The 19,566-nt window shown below is 35.6% G+C and overlaps 1 protein-coding gene and 1 long non-coding RNA gene across 4 annotated transcripts in view; both read left to right on the forward strand.

Moving 5' to 3' along the window:
• Positions 1 to 12,610, forward strand: part of LOC105492945 (NUF2 component of NDC80 kinetochore complex) — a 33,305-nt gene extending 20,695 nt beyond the window's left edge. For all 3 annotated transcript variants that reach the window (XM_011760335.3, XM_011760337.3, XM_011760336.2), the window contains 5 exons: positions 1,466 to 1,603; positions 3,400 to 3,540; positions 5,499 to 5,674; positions 6,667 to 6,802; positions 12,445 to 12,610. In XM_011760335.3, coding sequence (XP_011758637.2) covers positions 1,466 to 1,603; positions 3,400 to 3,540; positions 5,499 to 5,674; positions 6,667 to 6,802; positions 12,445 to 12,579 — 726 coding nt within the window. In that variant the 3' untranslated portion in view covers positions 12,580 to 12,610. The remainder of the gene's footprint in view (positions 1 to 1,465; positions 1,604 to 3,399; positions 3,541 to 5,498; positions 5,675 to 6,666; positions 6,803 to 12,444) is intronic.
• A 1,869-nt stretch (positions 12,611 to 14,479) lies between these two features.
• Positions 14,480 to 19,566, forward strand: part of LOC105492947 (uncharacterized) — a 43,613-nt gene continuing 38,526 nt past the window's right edge. The window contains exon 1 of the long non-coding RNA XR_011608442.1: positions 14,480 to 16,146. This is a non-coding gene — a long non-coding RNA (uncharacterized lncRNA). The remainder of the gene's footprint in view (positions 16,147 to 19,566) is intronic.

Consider the following 19,566-nt stretch of genomic DNA (forward strand, 5'->3'; position numbering starts at 1 on the left):
TTTCATCTAAGTAGTACTTACTATTGCTCAATTTTATTATTTACTTATTTCTGTCCCATTTAAATCCAAGTTAAAACAAACACTTTGTACTTATCAAGTTTAGACCTTTTATAAAGAGGAGAAAAGTGATGAAAGTTAACACTATTGTAAGGAAAATAACCTCTAATCTTGTAGAGCATTAAAAGAGAGTAGATAATGTGATTTGCAGAACTCTAAGAATAAAATAACAAAATATACAGAAATTACAGGAATACATTATATCGAACATGCAGTTTTGGCCTCTGAGTTAGCTGATCAAAAAAGAATCTTTTAAGTTAAAAATATTTAGACAAATTACACAACACAGTAATACATTCTTGTTATGAAATATTCTCTCTTTACATACACACACACACACGTATATATATGTATATATAGAGAGAGGAGTATACATATATATATATATAGAGAGAGAGAGAGAAGGGTACGAAATGTGAAAGGTCTCCTCTCAGCCCATTTTACCTTGAGGTAATACTATTCCCTTCCTTTTTCCGACACCATATGTATACACATATAGAGGCACATAATCATGTGTCACTATTTTGTTCTGTTTTTATAGAAATGTATTTATGTCTTATATGTTGATCTGTGAATTGGTTCTTTCACTTAATATATCTGGAAAATCTTTCCTGTTAGTACATAGACTCATCGAGGGTCCCCAGACAATGTAAATACAACTTATCAACAAATATCTGAGAAGAAAATTCATAGGAATTTTTTTGACATAATTTCAGACTTAAAACAACAAACTTTCAAGATAATTTCCAGCCACCCTTCACTTCGATTCTTTGAATAGTTACATTCATTTTTGAAATTCAGGAGAAGGGAATTTGTTTTCATTCAGCAAGCATGTAGTGAGCACCTTCTCAGTGCTATAACTTTATTTGGGTACTTGGAAAACCAAGATACATTTTCACAACTCCAATTTGCTCAGTCTTATGAAACACATATTAAGTACATAATTATAGAGTTGCACGTACAAATTGTACTATTTAAAGAAGAAACATAGAGAAAATGGGAGCAGGATTTTCAGGGATCAGTACACATTTAGCAGGTAGACAGGAGTGGGATAATGATATTCTAGGAGGACCCTACTGGTCAAAGAAAGATCACTTATACTTGTCTAAACATAAGATCAGAATTACCAGATTGTAGGGTGCAGTAGGGAACTGGTGGGAGATGAGACTAGACAGGATGAGAGTAAGAGCCATGTAATGAAAGGCTTTGAATGTCCTGCTAAGGAGGAGCTTGATCTTTGGCCTACAGACAAATGTGAGCAATTAAGTAGGTAAGTGATGTGTTCAGAATTTAATTTTACCCCCATTACAGAGAACATGGACCTAATTTCTTTGTTCTTTCCCATTATACTAGAATGGTAAATCACCAAGTTTATTATATATAATATATAAAAATGTTTTCTCAACAGAATGAACTAAAATTGTCAGTGGTTTCTTTGAAAGAAATACAAGAGAGTTTGAAAACAAAAATTGTGGATTCTCCAGAGAAGCTAAAAAATTATAAAGAAAAAATGAAAGATACGGTCCAGAAGCTTAAAAACGCCAGAGTGAGTTTTCTTTTTATTTTAATGCTTTTGTATCTTTTAAAAAAAAAAAAAAAAAAAAAGCAAATTCTTGTTTAATTATGTGTTATTTTTTGGATTTCTGAATTATCTATACTTCCTCTTAAACTTTTTTTGACCTTATTTCTTTGTAGCTTTTCTCTAGAGTGGATATGGGGAAACTAAATATAATTTCAAGACATATGTTCAATTATGCAACAAGCCTTTGCTCTGGGAGATCAAAACAGAAATGCTGGGTCGTGAGATTTAATTACTTTATTACAAGGGAGAAAAGTATTAAGTAATTTTACAAACAATTGTAATTATAAATTATAATATATACTATGACAAAGTATAAGGTATGCATGTGTGTGGATAGGGGTATATGAGAAATCTCTGTACCTTTTGATTAATTTTGCTGTGAATGTTTAACTGCTTTGAAAAATTAAAATCTATTAATAGTATCAGAAAGAGGAAAGGAAGTATAGAGTGCTTTGAAATAATGTAATAAGGGGAGCCCAGTTTAGTATTGGGCTGGAAGTACAGGTGGAAGAGGGAAGGAAGAATGCTACCATTCTTCAGATGCTAGTATTAAAAAAAGATACTTTTCATTTTAAACATAGCAGTACCAAGGCCCAATTCATTGTGTATGGAAGAACATGAAAGGCAGAGGGAACAGCATATGTGAATTCTGTGAGGTAGTAGGGAGTAAGGTATGTTCAAGATTATGGGTTATGTAGGAGATGGATTGACGTGGTGCAATACAAACTTAGAAGTGGGCAGACAATTTACCATCTTTTGTGAAGCATTGTTTTTAAACTATTAATTTAAAAAACATATGTGGTTTGTCTTTGAATTTATTATCCAATTCTTTCTTGAAAATTAAGATTATCACACAAGAATAGACAAAGATCACCAGAACAGAAATGAGAATCCAGAAATAGATTTGAGTATTAATGAGAAAAGGATGATTTATTTAAGAAACAGTTCTGGCTCAATTAGCTATTCATCTAGAAGAAAAGGGTGTTGGGCCTACACTTTGCTCTTTTACAAAAATAAATTTTATATGTATTAAAAATTTACCTTAAAAAATTTAAGTTTTACTGATTTTAGGAGAACATTTATATAATCTTGGACTAGGATAGATTTTTTAAATTAAGATTGGAAACAGAAAATCTTTAGAGAAAATTAGACATATTAGAACATAAATACAGTGCATATGACAGGTAGAGGGATTATATCCATGATTTGCAAAGATTACAAATTAGTAAGAAAAAGAAAAAAATAAGGTAGATCGAGGGGTAGGCTAGTGAGAATAAGGGAAGGAGTCTTTGTATTGTTACCATGGTTGTAGGAAATATATGTTCATTTTGTAATTTTAGATGAGGAGTTAATCTTTTTAAAAGAATTAACTGTAGTAGCCGTTATTATACAAATGAATAGGAAGATTATGAGTAATACGATTGATAGCCCAGGAGTAATCAGAAATAGTTTGAATATTAGCAAAATAAACTATTTTAATATCATCATTAATAACTTTTGGAAAGTATTTCATCGAGTAATTTAGTAAAATTATGGCAATTTTCCTTTGTTTGAAGATACTTGGCAATTAAAAAACAATTATTTGTGCTTAAACACATGTCAATAATAGTGCTGTATTACTGACCTAGAAATTTAATTATTCCCTGCTCTTAAGTTTCAGTATTAAATGCAGAAATTATTTAAGAGCAAACAAATTGATATTACTGCAGCTTCATTAAGAAGAATATCAAACTGTGGTCTTTGTTTTTTGTCTTTCAAAGCAAGAAGTGGTGGAGAAATATGAAATCTATGGAGATTCAGTTGACTGCCTGCCTTCATGTCAGTTGGAAGTGCAGTTATATCAAAAGAAAATACAGGACCTTTCAGATAATAGGGAAAAATTAGCCAGTATCTTAAAGGAGGTTTGTATTGTATGGAATTTTTATGTCTTTGTTATATACAGTTTACTATAGTTCTTTGGATTTTGCTTTCACTTTTTGTTACTGTTTTCCTAAAGAAAAGCAGGGTCATTCTACAATATAATAGATGTGGCAGTGTATGCTATGAAAATGACACTTTTCTTTTTAAATATAGCAGTAGCAAGACCCAATTTTTAACCTTCAGATGAAATTAATAATAACTAACCCAATACATTGCTGTGTATATTTTGGAAAATAGTACAGTAGCTCCCCCTTATCCTCGGGATTCATTTCAAGACCCCCAGGGCATGCCTGAAACTGTGGATAGTAACAAACCCTATATATATGTTTTTTCCTATACATACATACCTATGATAAAGTTTAATTTAAAACTTAGGCACAGTAAGAGATTAATAATAATTACTAATAAAAGAGCATTTATAGCAATATACTGTAATAAAATTTACGTGAATGTGGTCTCTCAAAATATCTTATTGTACTAAACTCACCCTTCTTGTGATGATGTGAGATGATAAAATGCCTAGATAAATAATTGAAGTGAGATATTGCTAGGCTGCTGTTAACCTTCTGACCATACATCAGAGTGAGGATCATCTGCTTCATGTGATCCTAGATCCTCAAGGCACTATGATGTTGACAGTTGGATGTTGATGTCTAGAGAGCCAGTAGTGTATACAGCATGAGTCTGCTGTGCAAAGGGATGATTCACTTCCAGGGTCAGGGCCGGGCATGGTGGCTCAAGCCTGTAATCCCAGAACTTTGGAAGGCTGAGGAGGGAGGACCATTGAGACCAAGAGTTGGAGACCAGCTTGAACAACATAGCAAGATGCTATCTCTACAGAAAATTTAAAAAGTTAGCTAGCTCTGATGGTATATGTCTGTAGTCCCAGCCACTTGGGAGTCTGAGGTGGGAGGATCACTTGAGCCCAGGAAGTCAAGACTACAGTGAGCTATGATCGTTCCGCTGCACTCCAGTCTGAGTGACAGAGTGAAGCCCCATCTCAAAAGCACACACACCCAGACATCCAGGGTGGGATGGAGTAGGATGGTGCAAGATTTAGTCACAGTACTCAGAACAGCACACAGTTTAAAACTGATGAATTGTTTATTTCTAATACTTTCCATTTAATATTTTTAGACCACAGTTGACCAGGGGTAACTGTAACCATGGAAAGTGAAGCCATGGATAAGGGGAACGAACTACTGTCATGGGATTTTAAATTTGTTCTACCAGTTGGAAATGATGTTAGCATCAGAAAGAAAGTTCCACCTTAGTGCCCAACACTGTATCTAGGACCTATGGAGAAATTTAAAGTTTATGACATAGTCCTCTGCCCTGAAGAAATGAGAGCTAATGGCAGTTTCTCAGGCTACAAGCTTGAAAATCCTTTTTTACTTCTTAACTTGATCATCTTCATCCAGACTGCGCCTCCAGGATAACTAACATTACATTTGATAAACAATTTCCTTTTTGAGATAAGTAGGGATTAGAAGGTGAGATTGCCCCAGGTATTCTTTCCCAACTACATAGTCCCCTCATCTGCCATCGAGTCACCCAAAAGAGATGTGTATCTACTGCTTTGAATTGTTTCTCACACCTACCCTTTTCCCTTTATTTTTACTACTTTAGTTCAGATCCTAACCCCCTCAACTCTAGTCTCTTAGCTAATCTTCTTAACATGTCTCCCTTTCAGTCTATGCTGATAGAATAACGTGATGAAAATACCTCTCTAGTTGTCATGTCCTTTCTCAGTATCTCTGGTGCCTCCCTGTTGTCTCTTCTGGTTCGTCTGCATTTTTCTGCCAGGCTTTCAGGCTTTAGAGTTTTATCTCTTTTAAAAATTGTGTTTAATTATAGTTCATCCTAGAAAATACTCTTTCATTTTATTTATAAATCCTCATTGGTTATGTTGACTTTAAATACTTCTTATAAAATACAGAGCCTGAACCTAGAGGACCAAATTGAGAGTGATGAGTCAGAACTGAAGAAATTGAAGACTGAAGAAAATTCGTTCAAAAGACTGATGATTGTGAAGAAGGAAAAACTTGCCACAGCACAATTCAAAATAAATAAGAAACATGAAGACGTTAAGCAATACAAACGCACAGTAATTGAGTATGAAGTTGTTTTCAATTTTAGTGTATTAGAAAGCGATTATGAAAAGCAAATACATTTTTCCCCCAGGATTTCAAAACCTCTGTTTTCAAAAAGAGTTTAAACAGTTTTATCTTTATTTCACCTTTAGTTGACTAAAACAGATGAGTTAATTATAAAACTTATACTGCTAGGTCTAGATATAGAGATGGCTTAGCTACTCTTTTCCTAGATGTACAGTTCCAATTCCTTTGCATCATTCTTCAGAAGGGTTCTGATGTTACTGATTATTTCAGTGCACTTTAGAGATAGTGGTTTAGCTTGCATCAGAATGAACTAACTGGCCTATCTTATAGTCCAGCTGGTCTGTAGAGTTACAGCATTTGTGTTTTGAGAAAAAGTCTTATATTCAGGTAAGAAGTAATACTTTCCTAAGTATGCAAGTATGTTTTTAGCCAGTATGTTAGGGTCCTTTATTGGTGAAGTACCCATCAGTTGTAAGAATGTGTTTTTAAAATACCTGCCCCAGATATGTCTATGATGTCATTCCTTCAGTTCCTAAAAGGTATGTTAGCGATCATTGAGTGTTTCCTTCATACTGCCTCATGCAGATGAAAAAGGGCAGAACCTAAGGATTTTATATTTGTTGCCAAACTGCCTTGTAGAAAAGTTAAACTGATTCACACCTAAGTGTGTACAACTGGGGAAATGTAACTTAAAAAATCTTCATTTAAAAAATGTGTTTATTTATTTATTTACTCATTCACTGACCCACCAATGAGGAAAAAAAAATCTCATTAATATATTGAGAGAAATAATTCATGCTATGTTATGATGTGATTATAGCACCACTCTTTGGGGTTTTCGTGCCTTTGCTTTTATATCTTGAGAAGAGTTTTAGGTTTGTCAAACAAATACTGACACATGGTCACTTTGGAATCAAAACTAGAATTGTGTTTGCCTTTTTAGTTACTGAAGAGGATTAAATATTAGCTGTCTTGATTTTCTTTTAGGGATTGCAATAAAGTTCAAGAAAAAAGAGGTGCTGTCTATGAACGAGTAACCACAATTAATCAAGAAATCCAAAAAATTAAACTTGGAATTCAACAACTAAAAGATGCTGCTGAAAGGGAGAAACTGAAGTCCCAGGTGAATATGTGTTCAGAAGAAGTTAATTTCAGATAATCTCATATGTATTTGAGTTGTTAACTGAAACAAAACAGCTTACTTGGTCTCTGTGTGTAATGAGACTTTTAATGATACCTAAAATTATTTACTCTTTATTCTTGTTTTGAATATATTTACTGTAAAGCTTCATAAACAGTCCTAAGTTTAATGAGAACAGGCATCTTGTCTCCTACATTTTTATCTTTAAAAACGCTAGTACAATGCTAAACATAAAAGGTTTACCTGTTTCTATCCTTTTAACTGCCAGTGTCTCTAACAAGTAGTCTATTTCTGATATATTTATTATTTATTTATTCTCTCCTTATCTTTTGAGTTTGATTTATATCTTCAAGAGTGTTCTACCAGAACAATAATTCAAACTGCTCTGCCAGAAACCACAAAAAATTGCTATTTATTATGCAAAATCCCTTAGCTTCTTTTTTTTTTCATTCTTTACCTTGTCTACATTGACAACTTACATACAGATTTCTAAAACCGCTGATACCTGATAAATATTTAAACATCTGCTGCCATTACTTTCTGCTATCCACACCCAATTTGTAAAAATTCTTAATACTAACAGAGCCACAATAGACAATTCCCTTATCTGTTCTCAGTACCTTATCCCTCAGAAAAATTGTGTTGTTAGCACTTGCACATGTGAGCATTCTCTTAAGGCTATGTTAAAAGGAAGGAAAGAAAAGGGAATAGAGCAAGGAAAGGAAGAGGGAAACTGGATGTAAAAGAAATAAAATGATTGGGATTTCACTTCCATGGTCTTCCCAATACACTGGCCTGCTTTTTTCTGTTTTGTTTTTGTTTTTGTTTTTGTTTTTGTTTTTGTATACCTCAACTACTTTTCTTTTTCCTGCCTCTTAACTTGATATTCACCAAGAGTCAGTCTGTCTAGTATGGCGATTAGAAAGACTTAGCAGATATTTAATCCTGCTTCTTAACCAAATCTAATCAACAAATATTTATATTTTATAACGTGGTCTAGGAACAGTTAGTGAACCAGTTACTAACAAATTAGTAACTAGTTACTAACTCAGATTCGAGGCATCTTTGTCTGTCAGTTATGAGATACCCATGCCTACATTACTTTGAGTTTTATGCCTGTATGTCTTGCCAGTTACATTTTCCATTTCTTAACAGTAGCAACTGTCTAATGTTAACCTTAGCATATCATGTCAAACCATTCCTAGAATGCTGCCTTATGTGTAGTATGCTTTCCATAAATATTTATAGAATTGAAAGGTCATCTAGCATGGTGTTTCTTAAAACTAGCTGTGTATTCGAATTCAGTGAGGAATTTTAAAATGAACAAATCCTCACCCAAACACATTGATTAGCATCTCCAGCAATGGGGCCCATGAAATTGTGTTTTTTAATGTGGCATTTGAGAACCACTGATAGGCTTGGCTTAATTGTTTTCAGTGGTATAGAGTTTTCAATGGGTACGGTCACCCAAGCTGTTCTACTAGGGCAGCTTTAATTGTTAAAATTCTGTCTCTTATTTTGAGTTTAAAATATTTATTTCTGTACTCTGTAGTCAGCCCAGATCTTCTCTGTGGAGCAAATGTGTACCCTTTTCTGCTTAATAACCCTTCAGACATTTGAGGATAATGATCATGGTTTCTTTCAGCCTTCTCATATTCAGGATAATTAGTCCCAGTTTTCCACCATTCTTTATATAGCTTCATTTTCAGATTTATTACTGTCCTATTTATTGTCATCTCTATTTCCTAGTTGTCATTATTCTGCTTAAGATTTAGAACCCAGTGCTAAACACAATCTTCCAAAATAATGATGTGACCAACAAGACCCAAAGCACATTTTTAATAAAGCATAATATTGGGGTGGATTTTTAGCAGCAGCATCTTGCCTTTGACTCATATTGACCCTGTGATCAACTAAAGGACTCTGTCTTTTCCACATACAGTTCTGCCATGTTAAGAGTTTTTCACCATACTTTAGTGCAACTGTTACTGTTAATTCAGAATTTTACTATTTTAGGTTTTATTTCATTTTATTTATTTCAACCTAGATTTCAAAATGTCAAGGTTAGTTTAAATCTATCATTCCACCGTAACTATTTCTCATTGCTTAGTGTCACCTCAGATTTGATCTGCATGCATTTTTCTTCAAAATAAAAATGTTTACTAGAACAAGGTCCTTTGCTGCATTGCAATTTTTTCATCCTAGAGGCATAGAACTATTGAACAAAACTTTGGGTACAATTGTTCAACTTGCTAAGTTGTTCTTACCTACCTTGATTCAGGCTACATTGTGATATCTATTTGTTACACAAATGAGAAGGTCTCTAAATACTTTGGTAAAATCAAATACTTTGTGTCAAAGAACTCTCCTTAGCTTACTTTATAATCATCCTTGAAAAAGAAAAAAGGATATATTATGATTGCCAAATTGTTCTTTGTGCAGTTCTGTTGCATTTTGTGATCATCATAGTCTTTTTTCATTAAATGTTCTTTCCCATAGATAATTTATCTCTTCTAGTTTTAATTATTATCTTCATTTGGATAGCTTTCAAAAATCTATGTTTCTTGTTCTGGCCACTCACAACAAAAATAATATTTTAAAATTACATTCAACATTTTCTCACATCTGACCTCTTCTTCACTTTCTGTCTTTCCCTTTTCTTTTTCTCTCTTTTGCTCAACTTCTTCATAAATTTCTTTGTATTTCTCAGTGGCATCATTTTCTATCACAAAACATTGAAATTTTGGACTTGCTTTAGATAATCCTGACATCCAGATAATCAAGTTAATTTCATGATTGCTTTTACATGGTGGTACTCTTCATACATGTACATAGCCCTTCATACATACAGCGCTCTTACTATTATACATCTATCACATAATTTTGTAGTAGTCATGGATTATAGCAACATTTGCCAAGTTTCTTTGATTTTAGATTCTTCTGCATCAAATATGCCTTGAATACTAAGTACTACCACATTTATCCTGCTAAAATATTATTCTCAATACTACACTTTCTTGTTCAAAACAAGGACCATTTTCCTTCAGTTCATTCATTCACCCAGTCAGTATTTCAACAAATGGCCAATGTATCTGCTAGGTGTCAGGCTTCACACTTGATTCAGAGAGTAAGTTGTGAACAAGGCAGGAATGATTTCCACCTTAGGACTTTTAAAATTGTCTATCTAAGCTAATCATTTCCATTATTTAAGGCCCAGTAGAAATTATGTCTTCCACATAACTTTCTTTTATTTCTTTGAAGTATCTTTCTCTCCTCTCTCAAATACTATAGCACTCTCAGTCTATTTCAAATAATCTGGATCTGTGCTGTCCAGTGGACAGCTATTAGTAATATGTGGCTATTTACATTTACATTTAAATTAATTACAATGAAATAAAATAAAAAGTTTTTGTTCTTTATTTGCACTAGCTATATTTCAGGTGCTCAATATCCAGTCTGTTCTGGTTGTATGTTCATTTAGGAAAGAAAGCATAACTGGCGTCTTTCATTGTACTATTGTACTATTTACAGTGCTACTTATACAAAGTACCCAATAATATATTGGGTTAATTTATACATATGTGATAAATGGCTACACTGGCTATAAGACTCCATGGATAGTGTATAGTCTTAAATATTTCTGATTTGAAAAGTGAGATAGTTATCTAGACTGACACTGTCCAACAGAACTTTCTGCTGTAATGAGAATGTTCTTCTGTATTGCTCAATACTGTAGCCAGTAGGCATATGTGGCTGTTGAGTCCTTGACGTGTGGCTGGTGCAACTGAGGAACTGAATTTTTAATTTCATTTGATTAAATTTTATTAAATTTAAGTAGCCACATATGTCTACTGGTTGCTATATTCGACAGCACAGAACTAGCCTTTGAGTTTAAAAATATTTAGCTTCAATGAGGCCATCACAGTAAGACTTATTATATGTGAATTAGGGTGGATTAATATTATAAAATTCCACTTGGATATAGAATTTAATTGAAAATGCTGAAATACATAGTATTTGTCAGGGATACGATCTGTCACCATTAAACATCTTGTGAGGGTTGGCTTAGAACTTCAGATGTTTTTGTCTCTGCGCCTGTGCCACTGGAATTGGGCCTTAATGTTTCATTCACTTGTGGCTCTACCAGCAGGATTTTGCTCCTCCTTGAGAGTGTTATTTGTTCTCAGAAGGAAAGTATTCCTTTGGGTATTTTGAAATGGTTGGTTCAGATACGTACAGATTGTGTATCTTAATTTAGTCACACTTAGTTTTTTGATAGTTTCTCATAAGTAATATCTTTCTACCAAATTTATTCAGCTTTCTTTTTTGGAATGAATAAACATATACTCATATAGAACTAGAAAATTAAATTGATTTATAGCTGCTGAATGTGCTTTTTTTTTTTTTATAATGGCATTCACACAAGCTAGCAACTAATTCACCTTATTTTTCCTACAAGATTTAAGAAATAAAGCCTTCAAAAATTTTGATTTATTTTCCTATTGGTTCATATTCTATCATAGTTGTAGTAATTTGATACCTGCTTAGATCTCAGAAATATAAACACACTCTTCGATTTTTGTGTTAGGATTTAATAACTATGTTTGGATTTTTGGAGAATGTTTAGTCTTAAGCATATATTTACATTCACTTAATCTGTAGTAATAGCTCTCAAACTTGCATAGGTGGCAGAGTTGCTGGAAATAGTGTTCTTTTTTGGAACACTGAATTTATACTATATCAAATTATAATCTATGTAATTTATTCAGATAGTATCTCTGCTAGAATTTAAACTAAGATAAATAGTAGCCAAAATTATAGGCTTAAGAAAAATTTAGTGGGAAAGACACTTAAAATTGAGAACATTGTATTCATATACTGCTTTTCTTCCCCCATTGGAAAAAGATGGCTATTTTATTTCAGTGGCAAAACACATCCTATAACCTTGTAAAATACCAATTTCTTGTGGTATTATGTATATTATAGTTTGAGAATTGTTTTGTCTAAGAAATAATGAAAGGAGGATCAATATTATATTTGACAAGTATGAAATGGAAGAAAATGTGTACAGGCTAATTTGCTTCTTATTTAATCTATAAAAATTGTTTTTTTATTTTTTAAAATTCTTAGCACATACATATAGGCTTGAACTATCTGATCAGTTTATTCAAACAACTCTAAAAGGTATTAATATATTTTTCAGTCTTATAGATTGCTTATTAAATCTGTTTGCATACCTTTTAAATGATAATCAGGGTCAAATGCAGAGAGTATAGTTATCTACAGTAATGTAGTTATTTTCCATGTTTAACATGGAAAGCTCTAAAGTAAATTTTTCCTTGATAATTATAAATATGTTTGTTCTTAATATATTATAATCCTAACCATTTGTCTCACGTCTCTCCTTTGTTCTTTAAGTAGCAAACTTTTTTGATGTGTTTGTACAGCTTACAGAATGAATTTTTAATAAAAGCAGACATGGACATGCACATTTGTATGTGTGTGCATAAGAGTTTAGGCTTTAAAATATTAATAAATATGAATAAACTTGGAATTCTTATAACTCATTTGTAGTTTAGGTTGTTGCATGGAATAATTATTATTCTGTTTCATTTTCTACCTAGGAAATATTTCTAAACTTGAAAACTGCTTTGGAGAAATACCACGACGGTATTGAAAAGGCAGCAGAGGACTCTTATGCTAAGATAGATGAGAAGACAGCTGAACTGAAGAGGAAGATGTTCAAAATGTCAACCTGATTAACAAAATTACATGTCTTTTTACAAATGGCTTGCCATCTTTTAATTTTCTATTTAGAAAGAATAGTTAAGTTGAAGCGAATGGAAGTAACAGAAGTACCAAAAAATGTTGGTTTCATCAGTTTTTATACACTCTCATAAGTAGTTAATAAGATGAATTTAATGTAGGCTTTTATTTATAATTAAAATAACTTGTGCAGCCATTCATGTCTCTACTCTGCCCTTTGTTGTAAATAGTTTGAGTAAAACAAAACTAGTTACCTTTGAAATATATATATATATATATATATATGTTTTCTGTTACTGTAATGGCTGTTGTTTTGTTTATTGACATAGAGAGTTGTGGCATTATTGAGTCCAGACTGCCCTCAGCATTGTGGTTGAGATATCATTTGATTCTTACTTAAGCAATTTTTTTGCTTAAGTAGATATTTTTATTACTACATAGATAAAGTAATTATAAAGGTCCTAAAAGATCAGATAGCTGAAGCAAAATTTGAACTCTACTCTGTATGATATTGAAGTCTAGAATGTTTCAATGTACCACACTTTCCAAGGTAGTTAATTGAAAGAGAAAGTTTGAGTTTAGTAGTCAATTTCTTCATTGATGCGACTGGCATTTTTTTCAAGAAAAACGAGTTAATATGTGTAAAGTGACTAAAACAGTGCCTGGCACATGGTAAACACTCGATAGCTCTTATCTATTAGTATTTAAGGTCATGGAAGCTCTAGGTACTTTCCTTTGTCAGAGATAATAAAATGTTATTTTAGGGAGTGACCAGGCTTTCAATGAAAGGGAAAGCCCTGGAATGGAAGGAGCAGCAAAAACTGGGTGTGCGGGGAAGAACAGATGGGGATACAAAATTGAGCTATTGCCTTTTCCCTTCCTAGCTTCTCTTTAAATATTCATGAGTTTTCCTTCAGAGAAAGGGCTGCCTCTAAGGCAAGGTAACAGGTATAAACATCACCAAATATCTCTTGTATTTTAAAAAGTTTGACCCCTTGGACCTATCTCCACCTTTAACTACTGCACCTTTTTTCACAACCAGATTTCTAGAAAACCTAATCTATACTTGTGAATTAGTTTCATTCCTTGTTCATCACAGAAATGTTATTTCTATCCATGCTAATCTTCTGAACTTTCTAAGGTCACCAAAAAATTCCTAGTTACCAAAATTTCATGCATACTTTTTAAGCTTTCCTCAAATTCTACCTATCCAGTGCTTTTTTCATTTTGTCTCAGTAACACCTCTCTGTTGGTTCTCTTAATTCCCTGTTAATTTTTCCACCCTAGAGCCTCATTCTGTTTTCACCTCTTGTGTTTCTGTTCTGTGTGCTTCCACCCTTGCCTCTCCTTATTGTAACCTCTATATTCCTCCTTGAAAATTTTTATCTATACCCACAGCTTCCAGCACAAGTTAAACACCTGTAAACTTAACTACATTTATGTTTCTTTTATCATATCTCCTGATTTTCAGACTTGTATATCCAATGGCCAGTAGGTGTATTTAACTTATTGGCATTCTGATGAAGCTTAATAATGGACCCTTTCAGAATAATGGGTTTAATGCATGATATAAAATACAGGATAAAAAGGGAAACCAATTAGATTCAAATATGATTATCAAATATTTAAAAACATATTATGGTTACTAGTATCACTAGCTACACTTGTGCCATGTTGGGAAAGGGACTCATCCACTTTCTTATGCTACTACACCTCACTCCCTTATATCCATTTAGTTAGCAAGAACTACAGATTAATGTACCCAAATCTCCATTTCACATCTCCTTTGCTTATGTTGCAAGTTGCATCCTCGTCATTACTGTACTGGCAATAATCTTACCAGGCTCCCAGTCTCCAACCCATTTCTATAAAGGCATTCGAGTATTCTATCATGCAAATTAGATAGTGTCTGTGATCCGTGCAGTTTTTTAGCTTTTCAAATTGTCCTGCCAGGGTACATTAGTGAACTCACAGGGGAATCATGGAATATTTTAAATTTCCAAAGGAAACAACATATTTGATATTTGTGGGACGCCGTCACAAACTACTAGTTCAAGGTCATTCAGAATTACAATGTTAAAGCATGCTACATTTCTTTCAATGACATCATATTGAGAGGTGACAATGTGCTAGCAGCCCTCTCAGCGCCTCCTCGGCCTCCGCGTCCACTCTGGCGGTGCTTGAGGAGCCCTTCAGCCTGCCATGGCACCCTGGGAGTCCCTCTCTGGGCTGGCTGAGGGCGAAGCTGCCTTCCTCTGCTTGTGGGGAGCTGTGGAGGGAGAGGCCTGCGTCTGAACCAGGGCTGCACACAGCGCTCGCGGGCCCGTGCGAGTTCCGGCGTGTGCGGGCGCTGGCTCGGCGGGCCAGGCACATGGAGCGGCCGGCTGGCGCCGCCGGCCCGGGGCAGTGAGGGGCTTAGCACCCTGGCCAGCAGCTGCGGAGGTTGCACCGGGTCCCCCAGCAGTGCCGCCCGCCGGCGCCGCACTCAAATTACTCAAATTCTCGCTGGGCCTTAGCTGCCTCCGGGCGGGGCAGGGCTCGGGACCTGCAGCCCACCATGTCTGAGCTCCTCCCCCTGCGGTGGGGTCCCACGCGGCCTGAGCCTCCCCCAGAAGGGCGCGGCTCCCTGCTCTGTGGCGCCCGGTCCCATCCACAGCCCAAGGGCTGAGGAGTGCAGGTGCAGCTCCGGACTGGCGGGAAGCTCCACCTGCAGCCCTGGCGCAGGATCCACTGGGTGAAGCCAGCTGGGCTCCTGAACCGACTGGGGACTTTGAGAACTTTTATATCTAGCCGGAGGATTGTATGTGCACCAATCAGCACTCTGTGTCTAGCTCAGGGTTTGTAAATACACCAATCAGCACTCTGTGTCTGGCTCAGGGTTTGTGAATACACCAATTGGTACTCTGTATCTAGCTCTGTGTCTAACTAACCTAGTGAGGACTTGGAGAACTTTTCCCTCTAGCACTCTGTATCTAGCTCAAGGATTGTAAACGCACCAATCAGCACTCTGTCAAAATGGACCAATCAGCTCTCTGTAAAATAGACCAATCAGCAGGATGTGGGTGGAGTCAGATAAGGGAATAAAAGCAGGCTGCCCGAGCCCCGCAGCAGCAAGCTCCTGGGGTCTCTTTCTGCTCTGTGGAAGCTTTGTTTTTTTGCTGTTTGCAATAACTCTTGTTGCCGTTCACTCTTTGGGTCCACGCTGGTTTTATGAGTTGTAACACTTACGGGGAAGGTCTGCAACTTCACTTCTGAAGCCGGCGAGACCACAAACCCACCGGGAAGAACGAACAACTCCAGACGCGCTGCCTTTTACAGCTGTAACACTCACCACGAAGGTCTGCAGCTTCACTCCTGACAGCGAGACCACGAACCCACCAGAAGGAAGAAGCTCCAGACACATCTGAACGTCTGAAGGAACAAACTCTGGACACACCATCTTTAAGAACTATAACACTCACCGTGAGGGTCCGTGGCTTCATTCTTGAAGTCAGTGAGACCAGGAACCCAACAATTCTGGACACAATATCTTTGTGGAGCTGGGTTTGGAATTTGAGGAGGTAAGCAAGTATCACATGAAAATCATAGAATAGGAAATGAAGATAACGATGTTCAGTCTGATTCCAAGGTTTGAGTAGTAGTAAGGTGCCCAATGGGCACAGATACCCAATTAGTAACTGGTTAAGAGTAAAAATAATAAAAATATTCTTTCAGTTTGTGTTTTATTTTAAAACATTGTTAGGACATAAATGCTTATTAAGTTTTCTGGACCTAACTGCTTAATAAACAGAACGATAATTATTTTGCTTAGGAGCATTCCCTTATAGGATAAAGTAAACCTGCAGGAATTTGAAAACTCTTCATAATCTAGACTTTCTCACCTTTTCTCTTGTCACTTCTCACTTGAACTTTGTCCTTGAGCAATACTGAGCTATTTGGCATTCACAGTACTTCACCCTTAATGTGTTTACACGTGTTTTTTTTTTTTTTTTTTTTTTTTTGCCATAGTTTATAATGTCTTTCCTTTGTTCAACTGGAAAATACTTGTTTTTCAAGTCTAAGACTTGTGTGTGTGTGTGTGTGAGAGAGATAGGGTCTTGCTCTGTCGCCCAGGCTGGAGTGCAGTGGCACAATCTCGGCTCACTGCAACCTTTGCCTTCTAGGTTCAAATGATTTTCGTGCCTCAGCCTCCCGAGTAGCTGGGACTACAGGCACACGCCATCCCACCCAGCTTATTTTTGTATTTCTCGTAGAGACAGGGTTTTGCCATGTTGGCCAGGCTGGACTTGAACTCCTGACTTCAAGTGATTCACCTGCCTTGGCCTCCCAAAGTGCTGGGATTACAGGCATGAGCCACCGTGCCTGGCCAAATCTAATACTTTTTTAACTGTCAGCTTTTCCTTTTTACTTTTATTTTTACTGTAATTTGTATCATTGTATTGTATTCTTTTTACACATGTTACACCTTGCTGGACTTCAGGGTTTTTTAAGGTCAGTGACTCATCTGTTTTAGTATTTCTCCTCTAGCATGGAACCAAGCACCTGGTAGTCACTTAAATGTTTACTTAAGGCATAGCCATCTCTCTCCTATGACCAAAGCATATAACCTTGAGGCCAGGTGTATCTTATCCCAGCAAGAAACGTTATCTTTTAGGCATATTTTTATGCCGAGTAACGACATATGTTTCAGCAGTTTGATATTTTCACTTCCTATTTTTGCCCCCAAAGAGGTAAAAAGCCTTATTTAAGAGGTCTTCAGTATAATCCACATTTGGCTGTTTTGACTAAAGAATAACTGAGTAAATTTAGGATTTTCCCCAGCACCTTCTTGAAAATGACTACTTGGACCATGTAATCTTTTAAAGTTTATTAATGTGGGAAAATCAATACTCTGCAGAAGCAAGTGGCCTCATGGTATGTGGCATGTGGTGAAGCCTGATCTTAAAGGAAATACTGTGCAGACACAGACTTTAGTTATCATTTATGAGTTCAGGTACTTAGCTATATGTAGAGCAAATATTTAATTTCAAGTTCAACTGACATATTTCAAGGAGCTAATCCATTTTATGACAAAGCAAGGGAAATTGAAATATGCACCTTGCAGGCTGAAGTTAATACATCTGATTTTAGTTTAACGGGATGTTTCCTATTTTTAGTAAGACCAGAAAAGTTTTATACGAAATTCCATTTCAAATTCTGGGCCTGCCACTTACTTGAATTAAGTTGGCACTCTCTCTCCCTTTGATTGAAATATGCTTCTCATCTTTCTCTCCATATTGCCACCAGGGGGCATAACATAACTTGCATAACCAATGCTAGATAGCTGTGGATTTTAAGATTTGAAACTTAAAAACTGAAAATTTTTTAAATTATAGTAACAATGCAAAAAACAAAAGTGTCAGAATTTAGAGATAGTCTGTTTAAAGTTGAAATAGGTTCTAAATCATATCCTAAGATTATTTTAAAATTTTGCTAAAAGGATGACTCATCTCAAGGCTCCAATTCTGACCTTATGTTTATTATCTTTTAAAAATTAGTTTGGCCAGGTGCGGTGGCTCATGCCTGTAATCCCAGCACTTTGGGAGGCCGAGGCGGGTGGATCATGAGGTCAGGAGATCGAGACCATCCTGGCTAACATGGTGAAACCCCGTCTCTACTAAAAATACAAAAAATTAGCTAGGCATGGTGGCATGCGTCTGTAGTCCCAGCTACTCGGGAGGCTGAGGCAGGAGAATCGTATGAACCCGGGAGGCAGAGGTTGCAGTGAGCCGAGATCATGCCACTGCACTCCAGCCTGGGCTACAGAGTGAGACTACATCTCTCTCTCTCTCTCTCTCTTTATTTTTATATATATATAACTAAATATATATAACTAAATATATATATAAAAGATTATATATATATAATCTTTTAAAGATACACATATGTAATCTTTTAAAGATTACGTGCGTGTGTGTGTGTATATATATATATATATATTTTTTTTTTTTGGTCTAAATCATCCTCTTAGTAATTGGTTCAGGATTTCTAGTTCAGATTCCGTGTAACTCTTAAAATTGAATTTTTCTGAGACAAGAATTTGAGATTTCATACAACAAGCAAGTCTCTTAGGAAATGAAACTAGAATATCACCTGGGATTCTCAGTGTAACATTCTTTTCTTCTGGTAATCCTATAAAGTAAGTTCCTACCACCACCAACCTCTAATCCATTCTTACTGCCATGACATAGAACTTTCTAAAATACAAACTTGATAATCTCTCCTCACTGCTCTACAAATCTTTGATGCTAACGCATAATACTTTAAAGCACAATATTTTGATGGAGACCATATAGTGTGGTATGGCAGTTCTCAAACTGTAGTGTGTGTAAAATTTTCCTGGGAAACTTGCTAAATATGCCACACCCCCGAGAGATTTGATTTGGTGGGTTTCTGGGGTTCTACATATGAAACAAACATTCTAAATGATTCTAATAAGAATAATCCTTGGAGATTATTTTAAGAACTGCTGTGTGACTAACAGCATAAACTAGAATAAGTCCTCACACTACTTCTAGTATAACAAATACGGGAATAACAAATACAGTTGAGTGCCGAACAATGTGACTGATGGGGGCACCAACCCTCCTCACAGTGGAAATCCACGTATAACTCTTGACTTCCCCGAAAATTACTAAAAGCCTACTGTTGACTTACCAATAATGTAAACAGTCAAGTAACACATATTCCATATGTTATATGTATCATATAGTGTATTCTTACAATAAAGCTGAGAACTGAAAATGTTAAAAAATTATAAGGAAGAGAAAATACATTTACTATTAAGTGGAACTGGATCATCACAAAGGTCTTCATCCTCGTCTTCATGTTGAGTAGGCTGAGGAAGAGGAGGAAGATGAGGGGTTGGTATGGCTGTTTCAGGGGAGGCAGAAGAGGTGGATAGGGTGAAAGGGGAGGCAGGCAATCTAGGAGTAACTTTT

This window comes from Macaca nemestrina, chromosome 1 (genome assembly GCF_043159975.1).
Source record: "Macaca nemestrina isolate mMacNem1 chromosome 1, mMacNem.hap1, whole genome shotgun sequence".
In the NCBI taxonomy this organism is placed as follows: domain Eukaryota; kingdom Metazoa; phylum Chordata; class Mammalia; order Primates; family Cercopithecidae; genus Macaca; species Macaca nemestrina.